The following is a 13,070-nucleotide window of genomic DNA, read 5'->3' as shown; positions in this document are numbered from 1 at the left end:
ATACATTTTAATATATTTGGAGCTTTGGAGTGAACTGATGGTCTCCGGTGTAATTTTTGGGACCAGAGATCACGGACTCTAACCCACCCCAATCCCCACTGGTGACATTGTCTCATTAGCATGCTGCCTGCTCATTTGTGCGGCTCTAAAATATCCCGTTCCATTATTCTCGATGTCAACCCCCCTCTAATAGTGGCTTGCCACGTTGAGGCACTAAATACATTTTTGTTGCGATCATTGTCGTCAAGGTGGTGTGTGTGCCAGTGTCATGACCGTCTGGAACGCTCATCTTGACCATCGGCCATTATCGACCCTTCTAAGCCATATCGTGTTCCTGCCCAAGCCCACTCAACTTCCTTAAACGTCTGAATTGATATCCCTAACCTGCGTGCGTTCTCCAACACGCGCGTTCCTACCTTCCGTCCCTCATTGTAATTCCACGCGTGCATCTGTCCGCGTCTTCTTTGCGCACTTGTCAGTTTCCGCTCGTGTTCAGTTAATTGGTTAATGCCGACACTAACGCTCTGTGTGGTAGTAGTAGCAGCAGTAGCAATGTGGTGGTTTACAACTTGCTCTGCAATCCCCGTGGCCCCAGTTCAATTGATGGCCATAATGCACAAACAGCGGTGGCTCGCAGCCCCCCTACCCACCTCAATATGTTCCATGCCAGCCTTCACAGGCACTCAATGCACAGCTCTACACCATTATTAGCCTGGTAATTCCTCGCAACACAGCTCGGCAGAGGAACACCTAGCCCAGGAGATGCATTTAAAGACGGGGAGAGAGGGGGAAGCAATTACGTAATTTAGTCCTTCTGGGCAAAGCTATGTATGTTGAACTTCTTTTGCACCGTACGTAGCCGACCGTGCTAATCGGTGGTGCGGGGGAAGGTCAACAAACTAAACACAAAAAGCAGTTTCAAAGAAATGAGTTTTCAATCTAGATTTAAAAGTGCATAGCTCCAGTGGCTTCCTAATATCGGAAGGAAGAGCGCTCCAGATGGCCACAGAAGCACATTTGAAAGCACGTGCTGCAGTGACCATCTTTGTTCGATGACGAGTAACTAATTGGCACGTTTGTTTACGTGGCAGACCTTTACGAATATGCTGTATCGGGTGGTGGGGAGAGTTAACGACACCTTGACATTTATGCAATCTAACCGGTACTCGCCTTCTTCCGGTGTGGGTCTTTTTTTTATTGTTGCGTCTCTCCGTGCTCCCTGCACCCCCCCCCCTCCCCATGTCATGCTTTTTACAGAGCATGGCGAGATGCATTTCATCGTGGGCAGCCTAAAGCTTATAATCTGTACTTCAACTCGGACAAAGGGGTTTAAATTCTGTGTATCTGAAACGTGGAAAATTAAGTTCTGTGCTTGGGGGTTTCGGACGTTACATCTGCAATCGCCAGATTAGCGTAATAGGCTTACAAACCTCTTCCATCTCAAATGTTGTGATTTCTTTGCTGCTGCTGCTGCATCATAATATGAAGGCACCTTCCACGGTTTTAATGCTTCCATTGCCTTGTATTCACTCTTCTCTCTTCCTTCATCAGAGTGCTCCGTGTGCGCTCCCCTTCCTCGTTAATGATTCACTGTTCATCTACGTCTTCTCCACGTTTCCTCTCTTCTGTTCTTCCGCATCGTCCGAATCAGAAGTCTGACGCTCCAGAAGATCGCACGGAGGAGACAAAGTTTGTGTTCTCCTTTAAGACTCCCCATTCGAAGGATGACGCTAACAAGGTTATGATTGGCTGCACATATTCGCGACGTACGGTGCTTCTAGACCTTGCAGCGTAACGCACCTTACATATAAGGCCCCCCATCCCCGCACCCCCTCACCCACCCTCCCCAAAAATGATTGACGAATCATTTTTACTTTTGGAGGGGTCACGATTCGACCCAAGAATCTGTTCTCGTGGTGCATAGCAGCGCCTCCAGTGGCAGCATGAGTCGCATGCAGGAATACTTACGCGCGGCATGCACGAACAGAGACGCGCGCACATCACGAGCGTGAGAATTTACATTTTTATTGATTAACCGACATATCGTTTGTATATCCCCGATGTCCCCAAGTGCTTTTGCATGGCTGCCACTCTCCTGCACACCTTCTTGCGCGCTCAGTGTTCAAAATTTGAACCCCAGATCGTTATTTTGCGGCTAGTCCCCGCACATTACATGAAACGAAACGAACACACGCGCACACTCGCGCACGCCCGTTATCGTGTGTCGTTGAAGACGTTTGGCATTTTAACGAGACGGTGGACTTCTCAACTATCTACACCCAGCCTCGACTGGATTCGACCAGAAAAGCAGCTACAAATAGGAAGCATTATTAAAACGTAAAAAAAAATATTTACTTAAATATTAACAAAATGCAACTTTATATTTATCAAAGACAATTGACTACAGCATGGCGAACTACGGTCAAATAATCACCCACATCCCGCACGGCACGGGAGAGGCCGTCATCCAGCAGTGGATTGATGAAAGGGCAGCACGTGTGCACGTACAATTGACCTATATTGACGCATGAATATTTTTTTTTCCCCAAAACGGAGGAAGCTTCACGCCTGCTCTCTCCTCCCCCTCGCTCTCTCGCCGGCTGTGTGTCCTCATCACTCCGTGTCCCTGTGCCTCTTGCGTGTTTGTGTTTTCTTCTTCTCTTCCTCCTCCTCCTCCTCTGTCCCATGATGCCCACCTACCTGCTCGACACAAGCAGGGCTTGGAGGACTGGGTCCTGGTAGAGAATGCTCAGTGTAAAGTGGAAGAGCGGGCGCACGACGATGACGACGGTGACGGCGGCGGCGGCGATGCCCCTCCGGCCCTAGACGCTCTGCGGAGCGCCGCGGCCGAGTTAGCCGCCGCGCTAGACCGCCCGCCGCCCGCGACCCACGGCACGGCACGCTCGCACGACACGGAGGCCTTCGTCAGCCCGCTCAAGGTCCTGCCACACACGCGCTGCGACGCTCGCTCGCTCCGGCCCGAGTCTTTGTCAACGCGGCAGGGGGCTTCAGGGTGGGGGGAGGCTGCGGCCCCCGGAGACTCGGATTTTAAACTAAATTGAACTATTTTTAAATCCTTTATATTAAGTTCGCGTGCTTGCTTGCTTGCTTAGGACCGTGCAAATCTTTCGGTCGTTTTTTAACCCACTTCCCGTGATCCAATCGAGCTGACATTTTCCACACAGACTCGTTGTGCCAGACAATTATTGTTCGTGAAAAAAAATTCCCAAAATTTTACACTTTTTAGGCAAAAAAAAAATATTTTACATATATTCAAATAGAACGCATTCATGGCTTTGGCTGAACGTCAGAGTGTAAGAGCCCAGAGCGTAACCCCTCCACAGGCCGTGGCGGAGTAGCGCAGTTGGTAGCGCCCTCGCTTCCCATGCCAAAGGTCGCGGGATCGATCCCCGCGTCCTCCACAGGCGAATATATTTTTAAATCCTTTATATTAAGTTCGCTGCCACGCATATAAAGGATTTATAGTGAAAAACTTTGTTTTTACGGGTTATACTTATTAAATCATTTATATTAAGTTCGCTTGCTTGCTTAGGACCGTGCAAATCTTTCGGTCGTTTTTTATCCCACTTCCCGTGATCCAATCGAGCTGACATTTTCCACACAGACTCGTTGTGCGTGACAATTAATGTTCATGAAAAATTTTTTCCAAAATTTTACACTTTTTAGGACAAAAATATTATATTTAATTACCAATTGCTTAATGGTGCAATGCAATCATCTGACCCATAGGTGACAGCCATCTCAAGCCAGAGGACGAGAGGACTCTAGCCGCCACGCATATAAAGAATTTATAGTGAAAAACTTTGTTTTTACGGGTTATACTCATTATTTGACCAGGTAAGGCCCCCGCTGAGCTGTATGGCTCTATTTCAGAAGCGAACTGGCCACAAATGGTAGCTCAACGAAGTGGCTCATCATCACGTTGAAATGTATTGCAGCCAAACACTCTGAACGCCTGACGTTGATTCTGAATGTGGAGGGAAAAACTGGAGGACCCGGAGAAAAATCCACGCGGCTACGGGTAGAATATGCAATCTCCAAAGATACGGGCGTCTGGGTCGGGATCAAACCCACGACCTCCGGTATTCCAATGCGAGGTAGTTAACATCTCACCACCATGGCGCCCTCATTTTAAAGGGGGCCCGCCGTAAAACATACATTGCTTTGCTTTTGATAAATATCAAAACAAGTAAGCAGACAGTGCATCTCCTTCGTATGTCTGTACCTCTATATACAATAAACAAGTGTTTATGACATTTCCCTTCAAGCCACACGGCCGCATTGACCGATCAAAAATAAATAAATGAAAATTGTGTTTGCCAATGGTTGTAAAACGGTAAATGTAAGGATTTGGATGGACAAAGAGAGGGGGCCCACAATAACAATAACAGTCCCCGGGGCTCTCCACAAACTTAATCCGGCCCTGGCTGCGCTACAGAGGTCGCCGTTGCGCTTGCCGAATGGGGCTCAATCGACGTCGTATGGTGCATGGTCGGCACGCGGCTTACCCGTAGCGTGGCCACGGGTGGTGGTGGTTGTGGGTGGGGCGAGCTGACGGATTGTGTCGCGAGCAAGTGGGGATGTGTATTTGTCTGTCAGTCCTGTGTTGAATTACGTGCACTGTTCCCTGGGCTGCGAGAAAGCTAAAAAAAAATCAATGCAGCGCACGTTTACAGCAATCCGGCGGTGGTTAATCCTGGGATTGTGAAGCTGCAGGGCGGAACGGATGGATACTTGTTAATTTCACAGAAGCAGCGAGTTATATTGGTACCCGGCTTATGCGCTGCTGCCCGACTGTACGCCGATGGAAATGCTGCCAGGTTATCGTAATTTCAGAAACAGGATACGTATTCGTACTGGAGGGATCAGATGTGGTGCACAACTCTTTTCCGCAGATTTCCAGTAGAGGGGCATGTGGTAAGAACGTTACAACAACAAACAACACAAAAAGCGCTACAGTAGTGCGAAGTACAAGAAAGGCAACGCAAATCACCCAAACGCATACAAATAAAACGAAACCATCCCCATCCTAGCCAAGCCCCACTGAGGATTTTACGGGTGACACGGACGCGCTGTAACCTCCCAGCACCCCCGCGCGTGCAGTTGAGCCCATCGCTGTGGCTTGTGTGCTGTGCCTCTGACCCGTAATAGAGTAAGCTCGTTCGTGGCACTAAGGTGGACGCATCCCCCGCCGAAGAGGATCTCACGTTCTCTCCTTCTGAACATCCTCTTGCCGACCTCCTTGAGACCGTTCAATTCTCTCAGGTCTTTACTTTACAAATCTACGCTTTCCTTCCCGCATCGTTCACCCCCCCCCCCCCATCTCGTTGGCCTGCTCTCGTCATGCTCCGTTCACGACGGTCGCTTCACTCGCGCTCGTAATTCGCCGATTCGCTTTGCCCCCTTGCCGTCCTGCGGTTTGTCATCTTCTCTCATCGTGTTTTTGCCGGTCTGCATGGCTATTAACTTGTTAAAAACATCTTCCGTGCACGATTTATGGGAGAAAAAGAACTGAACACCAACAGTGTTCCAAAAGGTAAAAATAAATGCATGCGCTTGTGGGCTTCGAGCTAAAGCGTGGACCCGCTTAGCATTTATTTTTCTAAGCTGCGTTGCATCCCTTGCGTTATCGGTGAATCTTGCACACAGGCGTCCTCATTCTGAATGCTGGAATGTCTCGCTGGCCTCCATACAGATGTGTGCCTTAGTACAGTTTAAGTCCACGTGCGAAAACCACTCGATCTTCGAGGAAGTTAATGATGTCACCGTTCCTGTCTAGACTGAAGACGTATTTGTTCTCGAAAGCCGATGCCTAAATAATTTTTAGAACAGATTTTGTTTTCTAACGTCTCGTATAAAACGTACAAGTCTGTCAATAAGAATGTAATTGTAAATCATCTGAAGACGCAGCTGTATATACAGACGCTATAGAAACAGAAATTGCATTGTCCGGCTATGTACGTATGCATGTTGAACTTCTTTCGCACTGTGCATAGCCAACTGTGCTAATCGTAGGTGCGGCAAGAGACGGTCGCCCACGCTAAACCGTTTGTCCGTCGCTCTCTCCGACGTCAGATGCTCAAGTCGGAGGTTAAGGAAGCCACGGAGGTCGTCACCAGCAGCAGCGTGAGCAGCGTGAGCAGCAGCAGCGCCAGGGTGGTGCGGGAGATGGTCGTCGAGGAGAAGAAGATTTCCAAGTCGCTCGTGGAAGGCGCGTCGAGCGCCGTCGCCTCCGTGACGCTCACGGTCGGCAAGGCGGGCGGCGGTGGCGGCCGCGGCGACGACGACGACGAGCCGCGCGACAAGGGCGAGTCCCCGTCCGGCAGGCCGGAACCCGCGCCGCGAGCCACCGCCGGAGCAACCGCCGGAGCAACCGCCGGAGCAACCGCCGGAGCAACCGCCGGAGCAACCGCCGGAGCAACCGCCGGAGCAACCGGCGGCGGCAGCAGCGTCGCGGCAAAAGAATCGGCGAGGTCCTCTCTTCCGGCAGACGCGGCCATCGCCGCGGCAATGGTGGGGGCTACCGCCGCGGCCAAGGCGGCAGCGGCCTCCGTGTCGGCTTCCTCGTCCCCGGAGGAAAGCCCCGCCGGGGACGCCAAGGATGGCAAGGACACGTCGGAGGAGGAAGAGCCAAAGACAAACGGAGACATGTCCGACTCGGACGACGAGGACCATGGGGAGTTTGAGGTATGTTGTACGCGCTTGTGTTTGGGTGTGTTTGCCCGCGTGTGTGTGTGTGTTTGCTCGCGTGTGTGTCTGTGGGCGACTCGGCCTCAAACGAGTACCTGCTGCGGTGTGTAAACATCGCCGCGTGGTGCTGGCCCCCCGCCCCCGAACACCTATGAAGGCCGTGCCAGCCTGCATAGACACACACACACATAGACACACATGTCTGTTGTGTGTCTCTCTCTGTGTGTCTCTGTGTTGTTCTCTCTGCTTGTGTGTCTGTCTGTGTGTCTCCGTGTCTGTGTTTTGTCTCTCTCTCAAATTTAGTTCTAGCTGATGATGGTTGCTTGTGTTGCAATCGAAACGTCGTATTCTATTACTTAATTTATTTTATTTCTTCGTGACTTTACCGAAAGAACCAAAGAGTTTATCGGTTCTTGAATCTCCCCTCCCCCACCCCGCTTCTGTCCACCCAGCAGTGTAAATGGGTTCACCACAGTTTGTCGATCGGCAGTTGGCAAGTGGTGGGATAAAGTGTGGCTCTTCCGACCTCTTCAAAGATGTCTGGCCAGCGTGAAAACAGCAGGCCAAATAACCCTCGAGGGGAGTTCTCTGGCGTTCCCTCTAATAATTAGTCAGGCCCTTCCACCAGCAGTGGCATGAGCGAGCGATTGCGGGGCTGAACAACACACACACATATATATTTTTTCAAACATTCACAATCATTGCTCGACTTGTGTGCGGTCCGCAGCCTCCCGTTGTGAAGACGGAGAGCGTGAGCTTCAGCGAGGTGGTGAGGGCTGACGTGACGGAAATCTCCACCAAGGAGGTGCCCATCGTGCACACGGAGACGAAGACCATCGGCTACCAGACCGTGCAGGTGCGTGCCGTGGGACACGGATCGCCAGTGGCGTGGCGTACGTGTGCAGCCTTTTTTTATTTTCTTTGTTTAAATCACGGTTTTTGCCGAGCGCAGGATCAAAGGTGAAGGGGCCCGCAACGAGCGTCACTGTTGAAGGTGTTCCACATAAGGGTTGGCTCTGACACTCGAGTGGGAATACAATTTGGATTCGCAAAGCCGCTCTGGATAGCTGCGAGTAAGTAGTGCAAAGACTCGAATGGGGAGATGTATATAAATACAGAGACAATTTCAACCAAGAAGCCGAGCAACCAAGCACATCTTCTTGGTTCTTTCGGTAAAGTCACGTAGAAGGGAAATAATAAAATAATAAAAATAAAACATAATAAAATAATTCTCACGACGTTTCGGCCACAACGCAAGCAGCCGTCCTCAGGTGAAGAACAGGTTCATTCAGACGCTGTCTTCCTGACAGACCTGTTCTTCACCTGAGGACGGCTGCTTGCGTTGTGGCCGAAACGTCGTGAGAATTATTTTATTATGTTTTATTTTTATTATTTTATTATTTCCCTTCTACGTGACTTTACCGAAAGAACCAAGAAGATGAAACCCTGCAGTCACGAAAGTTTTAAATCGAAATTTAACCAAGCACAGTCGTAAACTGCTGTGGTGCTTCCATTCTTCCCTGCCGTTTGGCTGTTATCTCCGACTCTCTGAGTTGCATTGCCCTGTTAGGTGCCTCAGCATTAACGGGCTGGAGTCTCACTAACATGGCCACCTCTGCTCCCTTAGCCTCGATGTATCGATGGTTCTGGCCGTGTGATGGGCTGTGTGTTTCACCGGCGCGACCACCGTTGCTGTGGTTCTCTTGCGTGGAAGCGCTTGCCTCTCACAGCGCAGTTGGCAGGGCCGCAGCTTGTGTTACACATAGACATGACATTAACTTGCTAATCCCCCTAATCTCTATGCCTAATCTCTCCCATCAACATAATGCTAATCTCCCATTAACACTGCTGTGGTGCACATATGCGGGGACGATACTCTTATGCGGCGACGAAAGCTCATTTCATGCTAATCTCTCTCCCTAATCTCTCTCTCCCTAATCTCACCCATTAACACAACTGACGCACTTGCGTGCGGGGATGGAATTCCTTTCCAGCTCAGACCCCGCCTGCTTGCTCTTCGCCACGTAAATAACCTCTTGTTGTAACAGCTGTTTCGCTGGTTCAGCAGTTCCACTGCTGGATTCTTTTTTCCGCCTGAGGACGACCGCTTGTGTTGCGATCGAAACGTCGTGATATATAATTTTTTATTTTATTTTTCTACCTACGTGACTTTAACCGAAAGAACCAAAAAAAAGTACGGATTCCTGCAGTCACGAGCGCTTCAAATCAAAGAGTGCAGTGTGTCTTCTCTAATCCGCAATGAAGTGGGGTGAATTTTCTCGGAGCCTATCTGTGATCTCTAACGAATAACCACCGGGGGTAAGAATTCACGAGTAGCACGACCCCAGCTTCCAAAGTTGTGACCGTGTCCCTGGCTGTTATCAGTTACTTTCGCCGCGCGCACGTGGGAGGAAAATCAAATCGGAGTGGCTCCACGCACACGGAGAGCCCACCCTGTGTAGGATGTAATGTCGAAGGACAGCGGGGTTGAATAAACCTGCACTGCTCTTGGGGAAATTAGATTTTTCAACTCTCCGAAGCCATAGCCATATAAATCATTGTCGCATGCGCAGAGTGAATAGGCAATCTCGTCAGTCGTGCAGGGATTGCAGCGAGTCATTCATTGTGTCAGTGCCCCACGGCATTAAACAACCACAAGGGAATTTTGAGTCGCTGGCAGGGAATATTTCTGTAGCTGTATTTGTACGTAGATTTTTGACTTAGGAAAAAAACGCTTAAATCCATTCCACCCAATTTTATACTGATTGTGCTATCGCTATAGGTGTCACGTTACGATGCTAAGAACCCAGTCGGATGTCTCGCAGAGCAGTGGAAAAATTCATGTTCGAGAGTGCATATCACGACCTCTGGGCCCACTCAATATGGGACCAGAAATGTTCCCAGTTATTCTGATACTTAGAGCAACATTCATCGCCAAATAGTCAAAACTGATATATTACATTTCTTAGAACTGGAATTTAGTAAAGTTAACTGCCGAACCAAATTTTATCGCGATTATTTTTTATCGTGCTGTCATTAGTCACCGTGCCGAGACCATTTATTCACTGCACTTGAGAACACATTTAATCACAGGCATCTGCTTGGATGCTGAGCACAGGCCCAGAGGCCAAAGGCATCGACAACAAGCAGCACTGTGAGAGGTTTTAGCTTGTTGCCCTTCCCCCACACTTGCGATTATCATAGTTGGCTACGTACGGTGTGAAAGAAATTCAAAATACATAGAGGGTGCAATGGGTGAGAGTTAATGCATGTCTTGATTTGAGCAAGGCTAATATAACTTTGGGTAATTAGACCATGGGAGAGAATTCCAAGGTGGAGCAGTGCGATAAAAGCCGGCAACCCTCTCAGAGACTCGCTCACGAGCCGAGCAGAAATGCCCCAATCGCAGGCAACGCCTTGAGTCTTAATCTCTCCGCCTCTCTCTCTCTACCACAATGTTTGCCACCGCCGGTCAAAACCCCGGCCTGTGTACCTCTCTCGCCCGCATGCCAACAGTCGGACGGCGCCAAGCACGTAGAGTCGGGGGGCCCGCTGCTGAGCACCGTGCATGGCACCGCCACGGAGGCCATGGCCAGCAGCAGCAGCAGCACCAGCACCACCACCACCACCCACATCACCAAGGTGACGAGCGGACGTTTGCGGCTCGCCCAATGTGGTGTCAGATTCTCGATCGCGTGGCCTTGTGGCAAAGGTCGCAAACGGGTTTTGATTCCTTACACGTACCTATACCCGGCCGCACCAGGGTCGCAAATGGGTACCCGTACCCGTACCCGCCTGGGTATGGGTACCCGTACCCTACCCGTACCCTACCCGAAATGAGTGACAAACGGTTACTCACCAGTGATTCACGGCCTACCCGTACCCGTACCCGGCCGCACCAGGGTCGCAAACGGCTACCCGTACCCGGCCGGGTACGGGTAGCCGGGTATCGGGTAGGGTACGGGTATCGGGTACCCGGTTGCGACCTCTGCCTTGTGGGTTTGTTTGTTTTTTGTCCGCGAGGCAATTGTGTTACGTGCTGATATACATTTCCAATGTTAACTTCCACACGATGAGCCCCTTCGTTGGGCTGTCACTTGTGATAGCCAGGGCACTTCTGAAAAAGAGCCGTATAGCTCAGTGGGCCTTACCTGGTAAAATGAAAAATAATTTAGTCTCGTTTGGGCACATTTCGGTGATGAATAAAGTTCTGCCCTGATTGTGCCCCCCCTGTTCTTTTCACGTTGGTAAAGTGCTTTAAAAAAAATGTGCGATGACATTTCGACGATACACAAATTGAAATGGTTTGCCATCGTTAAGCCCTCGCGTGGTCAGCGATAGAATGTTGTGCAGTGAATGAACATTTCAAATCAATTAACTTACTTTGTATTTATAGAGTGCCTTCACTCAAGGCGCTTGACATAGTTTGAAGAAAAAGTTTGGCAACGTGGAATAATTTATATGATTTATATGATTATTATATGATTTACATGACGGGAGAGTGCAAGGTTTGACGAATGAGTGACCGCGATAGAGGGGTACTTAGGGGTCATGAAGGGGTAGGGATGGGAAGGAGTGGAGGGATGAGGGGTGGGAAGATGAAGAGAATGGGCAGTAGAGAAGAGGTGACAGGAGGTTAAGGAGGGGGGCTGCTTAATATATAGGGGAAGTGTTGAGTCTATGGGCAGTGCTGAGTCTATGGGCAGTGCTGAGTCTATGGGCAGTGCTGAGTTTATGGGCAGTGCTGAGTCTATGGGCAGTGCTGAGTCTATGGGAAGTGCTGAGTCTATGGGCAGTGCTGAGTCTATGGGCAGTGCTGAGTATATGGGAAGTGCTGAGTCTATGGGCAGTGCTGAGTCTATGGGCAGTGCTGAGTCTATGGGCAGTGCTGAGTCTATGGCGTGTGCTGAGTCTATGGGAAGTGCTGAGTCTATGGGCAGTGCTGAGTCTATGGGCAGTGCTGAGTCTATGGGCAGTGCAACGTCTATGGGCAGTGCTGAGTCTCTGGGCAGTGCTGAGTCTATGGGCAGTGCTGAGTCTATGGAATGTGCTGAGTCTATAGGCAGTGCTGAGTCTATGGGCAGTGCTGAGTCTATGGGCAGTGCTGAGTCTATGAGCAGTGCTGAGTCTATGGGCAGTGCTGAGTCTATGGGCAGTGCTGAGTCTATGGGCAGTGCTGAGTCTATGGGCAGTGCTGAGTATATGGGAAGTGCTGAGTCTATGGGCAGTGCTGAGTCTATGGGCAGTGCTGAGTCTATGGCATGTGCTGAGTCTATAGGCAGTGCTGAGTCTATGGGCAGTGCTGAGTCTATGGGCAGTGCTGAGTCTATGGGCAGTGCTGAGTCTATGGGCAGTGCTGAGTCTATGGGCAGTGCTGAGTCTATGGCGTGTGCTGAGTCTATGGGAAGTGCTGAGTCTATGGGCAGTGCTGAGTCTATGGGCAGTGCTGAGTCTATGGGCAGTGCAACGTCTATGGGCAGTGCTGAGTCTATGGGCAGTGCTGAGTCTATGGAATGTGCTGAGTCTATAGGCAGTGCTGAGTCTATGGGCAGTGCTGAGTCTATGGGCAGTGCTGAGTCTATGGGCAGTGCTGAGTCTATGAGCAGTGCTGAGTCTATGGGCAGTGCTGAGTCTATGGGCAGTGCTGAGTCTATGGGCAGTGCTGAGTCTATGGGCAGTGCTGAGTATATGGGAAGTGCTGAGTCTATGGGCAGTGCTGAGTCTATGGGCAGTGCTGAGTCTATGGCATGTGCTGAGTCTATGGGCAGTGCTGAGTCTATGGGCAGTGCTGAGTCTATGAGCAGTGCTGAGTCTATGGGCAGTGCTGAGTCTATGGGCAGTGCTGAGTCTATGGGCAGTGCTGAGTATATGGGAAGTGCTGAGTCTATGGGCAGTGCTGAGTCTATGGGCAGTGCTGAGTCTATGGGCAGTGCTGAGTCTATGGGCAGTGTTGAGTCTATGGGCAGTGCTGAGTCTATGGGCAGTGCTGAGTCTATGGGCAGTGCTGGGTCTGTGGGCAGTGCTGAGTCTATGGGCAGTGTTGAGTCTGTGGGCAGTGTTGAGTCTGTGGGCAGTGTTGAGTCTATGGGAAGTGCTGAGTCTATGGACAGTGTTGAGTCTATGGGCAGTGCTGAGTCTATGGGCAGTGCTGAGTCTATGGGCAGTGCTGAGTCTATGGGTAGTGCTGAGTCTATGGGCAGTGCTGAGTCTATGGGCAGTGCTGAGTCTATGGGCAGTGCTGAGTCTATGGGCAGTGCTGAGTCTATGGGCAGTGCTGAGTCTATGGGCAGTGTTGAGTCTATGGTGTGTGCTGAGTCTATGGGCAGTGTTGAGTCTATGAGCAGTGCTGAGTCTATGGT

General features: G+C 50.4%; 1 protein-coding gene across 7 annotated transcripts in view; it reads left to right on the top strand.

Moving 5' to 3' along the window:
• LOC144722391 (protein 4.1-like) overlaps positions 1-13,070 on the top strand; it is a 124,607-nt gene that overhangs the window by 104,719 nt on the left and 6,818 nt on the right. For 6 of the 7 annotated variants that reach the window (XM_078600624.1, XM_078600625.1, XM_078600626.1 and 3 more), the window contains 3 exons: positions 6,097-6,708; positions 7,439-7,567; positions 10,228-10,353. In XM_078600624.1, coding sequence (XP_078456750.1) covers positions 6,097-6,708; positions 7,439-7,567; positions 10,228-10,353 — 867 coding nt within the window. Of the gene's footprint in view, positions 1-1,651; positions 1,739-2,717; positions 3,599-6,096; positions 6,709-7,438; positions 7,568-10,227; positions 10,354-13,070 lie in introns of those variants that run through there. The other variant, XM_078600627.1, reaches the window with a different exon arrangement.

Source organism: Lampetra planeri, chromosome 14, assembly GCF_965212315.1.
Source record: "Lampetra planeri chromosome 14, kcLamPlan1.2.h2, whole genome shotgun sequence".
NCBI lineage: Eukaryota > Metazoa > Chordata > Hyperoartia > Petromyzontiformes > Petromyzontidae > Lampetra > Lampetra planeri.
The sequence above is the reverse complement of the archived record's forward strand: the minus strand, read 5'-3'. Positions and strand labels throughout refer to the sequence as shown.